At 40.8% G+C, this 4,504-nt stretch overlaps 1 protein-coding gene across 1 annotated transcript; it reads left to right on the forward strand.

Moving 5' to 3' along the window:
• Positions 1 to 340: 340 nt before the first annotated feature.
• On the forward strand, positions 341 to 3,712 carry LOC113750827 (autophagy-related protein 18a-like). Its single transcript, XM_027294771.1, has 4 exons — positions 341 to 1,274; positions 1,580 to 1,784; positions 3,011 to 3,137; positions 3,407 to 3,712. The coding sequence occupies exons 1-4, from the start codon at positions 405 to 407 to the stop codon at positions 3,486 to 3,488; spliced, it is 1,284 nt and encodes a 427-aa protein (XP_027150572.1). The 5' UTR covers positions 341 to 404; the 3' UTR covers positions 3,489 to 3,712.
• Positions 3,713 to 4,504: the final 792 nt, after the last annotated feature.

Here is a 4,504-nt window from a genome sequence, read left to right on the forward strand (position 1 = left end):
CTCATAACTTAAGTTTTCCCTTCTTTTCTTTTCTATCCTAAACTCCCAAACTTAGCTTCCTCTCCGAAAAGCAAGAACGTCTTAGACACGTGTTTACGTGTCCTGTAATTAACGAATAAATACCTAGAAATTGATACGGTACAATTAAGGAAATTTGCCTACATTGGGTTCTAACACAGACACAGACAAAACCACAAAGCACAACAACACACTACTATTTGTCACCAAATTACGGCTGCAACCTCAAGAAATCTAAAAGAATAGAAGGTTCGAGCCTGGCACATGAGACTGATTTGGTAATTTGGCAAAAAATATCACAGCACATTCCCATCAAATCAAGCAAGCCTTCTTATCCACACCGCCGTCCCCGACGAATTTCCGAAGTTATTTTATGTCTTTTATCCATGGCTACTCTCTCAAGCCTTTCTTCTAATGCTTTTACAAACTCTAACCCTAATTCCAAATTCCTGTCCCCAATGCTTCAACCTTATCTGGAGCAACAGCAGCAGCAGATCGACCCCCCTGAAACCGATGAAGAGGACGACCGTTCCCCGCATTCTAACAAGCCGATCATGCCAAATATGAGCCCTAGCACCGACGGCAACCCTAACTCTAATAGCTCCATGGATCGATCACCTGCCGCGCTGCTCCACGTCTCGTTTAATCAAGATTACGGCTGTTTCGCCACCGGCACAAGCCGCGGCTTCCGAATCTACAACTGCGACCCCTTCCGCGAGATATTTCGACGGGACTTCGACAACGCTGGAGGAATTGGTTCGGTGGAGATGCTATTCCGCTGCAATATACTCGCGTTAGTGGGCGGCAAGGATAACCCGCAGTATCCTCTGAATAAGGTCATGATCTGGGATGATCACCAGAGCAGGTGCATCGGCGAGCTCTCTTTTAGATCGGAGGTCCGAGGGGTGAGGCTCCGAAGGGACCGTATTGTGGTGGTGCTGGAGCACAAGATTTTTGTCTACAATTTTGCCGATTTGAAACTGTTGCATCAAATTGAGACCATTGCGAACCCTAAGGGACTGTGTGCGGTGTCGCAGGCCTCCGGATCCTTTGTACTTGTTTGTCCGGGCCTCCAGAAGGGTCAGCTTAGGGTTGAGCATTACGCGTCCGAGAGGACTAGCAAGTTTATTCTGGCTCATGATTCGAGGATTGCGTGCTTTACGCTTTCCCAGGATGGGCAGTTGCTGGCTACTGCTAGCACTAAAGGGACTTTGGTTCGTATATTTAATACGCATGATGGTACTCTGTTGCAGGAGGTACAGTGCTTTTCCAACAGTCGTTCCTCCTTATGTATTTATTTCTGCATGTTTCAATTTTTGTGCCATTCTGTTTCTTAGGTTGATTCTTGTGAGATTGGTTTCGTAATAGCTATAGCAACATTTGTTTGACCTTTATTTTGTTGAGGAAACATTTATATGCTTCAAACTTATAGTTGTATTATACATTTATTTGAGTGTCAATGGTGCATTCAGAGGCAGAATACGTCACTTCAAATGCATTTGTGCTGAGATCTGTTAAGCGCTGTTTATCTAGTAATGACTCTTAGGACGTGCTGCTGCAGGTAAGGAGAGGTGCAGATAGAGCAGAAATTTATTGCCTTTCTTTTTCTTCCTCTGCTCAATGGCTCGCAGTTTCAAGTGACAAGGGCACTGTTCATGTCTTTAGCCTTAAGAGCACATTGGGGAACTTGAGAAGCGAAAATTCAAGTCCACCAGAATCTGATCTTGCTAGGACGACATCAGGCTCATCGCTGTCCTTCATGAAAGGTACGGTGCTTTTTTCGGTGATTTATTTGCTTGTTTTTTTCTTTTACTGTGTTTAGGTAAATTTAAAGTCTGATGCAAAGAAATCTCCCCCCCCCCACCCCCCCACACACACACACAAAAACTACCCAAAAAAAAAAATCCCTATAGTTATATGACTATGTCAGCTAATTATAGGAGATTACTAAATTTTGCTTCTGATGCATCTGGGACTCCATTGGATGAACTGGTGAAATAAGGGATGGTTTTGAACACAATGGAAACCTACTTGCAAATAGTGCCATAAGTCAGGATTTCTATCTTGTTGCATTGCTTCGTGGAATTTTTGTATTTACTCGCGTGGTAAGGAAAAGATTGCATGTCTGACATGTATTGCTTATTAATTATCGATCTGCACTTGGTGAATGAGAGGAATATGTGGGAAGGAACTACAAGTTATGCAATGGATTAATGAAACTTTGCCTGCCAAATACTGGAGGCACCTAGTTTTGCGCAACTGATTTCTGCCTAGACTGTGCTGCATCTGCTGTTCTTGGTGTTAATAATCAGTATCTCATCCTATCACTGATCAATTTTGCCCTTCACCGTTATCTTAGGCTTTATTCTATTGACCCTGCGGTCAGTGAGTAGTAGACGTGGTTAATCTAAAGAGTTTTAAGGAAAAGCTTGAAAATGTTTGCCAGTGGACCAATCTCGTGGCATTTGTTACAGGGGGCAGACGTGAATAGAATCTATGAGTTTCTGGAACAAGATACTCAATTGGCCAGTGGACCTGTTTCTGGAACAAGATTCTCAATTGGGCAACCATTTACATTAACTCTGAGCAAAGGAAAAAAATGAAAAAAAAATCAGAATTGAACTTAGGTTGGTTTAACTCATCAATGTGCTTGTATGGATTATTCTGGTGATATACTTTTCTCATGTCCTCCTACCTTGTGCCTTCTCGTCACTCTCCAACTCAGGTTATTTACAATTCTCTTGCTGCATGTGGTGTTGAAAATGTTTTGGGAAGTTTGAAATTGTTCTTATTAGATTTGTTTGATATCAGACCTGTTTAGGACAGCATCCCTAAATAATTTCCACTTCTCTTAATAAGCAAATTGCTTGGTTAGGCGTTTACTGTTTTTGGATGGGCCAGAGAATGAGAATAATTCCCAAGCTAATTTCTTGCGCTTGGGTCCTAATTTGGTTCATTGAGTGAGAGATATATAATGTGTGTGTCTGTGCAGGTGTTTTACCCAAGTATTTCAGCTCAGAATGGTCTGTGGCCCAATTTCGTTTGCTTGAACTATCTCAATATGTTGTTGCCTTTGGTCATCAAAAAAATACAGTGGTAATACTTGGATTGGATGGAAGGTAAGTCAAAGCTGATACCTTTAACTATAAAAGCATCTGGACTATAGGCACGAACAACACTAGAAGAGATTTGTTTGCCTGTGTCTGCTTCCAAAATTTGCACTTGACCTTGAGATAATAGCTGCACATTACAAATCGTAAAACAGGTTATATTTTTGCTACGTAGTGTTGCCATGGTCAAGCTTACATGCACGGATTTGCCTTTGCATTTTGGGTCCTTGCAATTTGTTTGGAGTTAACGAGATGTTGTCTTTACATTTTGTATGCAGCTTTTATAGATGCAAGTTTGACCCGGTAACTGGCGGAGAAATGACTCAGTTGGAATATCACAATTTTCTCAAGCCTGGATAATCTTTCTAGTGGATGTTCTGGGAATATGCAACTTTCATGGCAATATATCCATAATTATCTCTTTTTTTCCGGGCAGTATTCTGTTCTTTTGACTAATACATGGGGGAGGTGTTGTAAATATCCAAGTGTATATCCTGTGAATTATAGTCAACGTAGTTGCTAAACATCACATCTAAAAAAAAATTGATGCATTAAAAATAGTGCATTACATTTTGTTCACTCAACGTTAGAGATGCAGAAGTTGCGGAGGGGGCGAGTTGTATTTTAGGCCTTGTTTGGCACTGAAGTTTTTTTGTCAAGTTTATCTGTTATAAGTTTTTTAAAAACTTTAACTACAATAATTTCAAAAAATTTAAAATATTTAAAAATTTATACACTTCAAAAATTCACTTGCCAAACCATATCTATGTTTACAAAGAAGGGGATATTATTGTCACAAAGCAGAACACAGGATTTCGCGAGAATTAATATTTTTGGCACTGAAGTCCTGCGTTCTACTTTACCAGGGTAACACCTCTCGAAAGTTATTAAAATTTATTGATAATACCAAAGCCGTTATCCAAGGTCTCATCATTTACTAAAGTGGGACGTATTTACAACAAAAATGCAACGAAAAGTAAAAAAGAAAAAGAATTAACTGGGCTTGTTAGCTAAATCATAGTCCACGCAAATAATAAGGCGCTCTCGCGCGTTCTTAGAAGGTAGTACCATAGTACAGTATTCCTACCCCGTCAAAAAAACACCCAACCCAATTTGGTTTGGCATGGACGAGAATAGTTGGTTGCTGGCCGAGTTGGTCAAGTAGACGTATCAGATTGATTCATTTTCACGATCTGATAATATACGTTAGATTGTTTGTTGAATGAGACACAGCGATGGGTGCGCGCGCAGAAAGCAACTGCGGAAGCCGAAGAGTGAACATGGGCCCGGAAATAGAAAAATTTAGCATGTGCCGTGGGTATCAGTAGGTAGTGGATGTGAGAGTGCACCATCAGCGTCATAAAAATTGGGTTTGG

Source organism: Coffea eugenioides, chromosome 1 (assembly GCF_003713205.1).
Source record: "Coffea eugenioides isolate CCC68of chromosome 1, Ceug_1.0, whole genome shotgun sequence".
Taxonomy (NCBI): domain Eukaryota; kingdom Viridiplantae; phylum Streptophyta; class Magnoliopsida; order Gentianales; family Rubiaceae; genus Coffea; species Coffea eugenioides.

What these genes read in the sequence shown, in the direction of transcription:
- LOC113750827 (XM_027294771.1), top strand. Translation starts at nt 405, where the DNA reads ATGGCTACTCTCTCAAGCCTTTCTTCTAATGCTTTTACAAACTCTAAC. An exon ending in ATGGTACTCTGTTGCAGGAG is followed by an intron (nt 1,275 to 1,579) that starts GTACAGTGCTTT and finishes GTGCTGCTGCAG; the next exon opens with GTAAGGAGAGGTGCAGATAG. An exon ending in ATCGCTGTCCTTCATGAAAG is followed by an intron (nt 1,785 to 3,010) that starts GTACGGTGCTTT and finishes GTGTCTGTGCAG; the next exon opens with GTGTTTTACCCAAGTATTTC.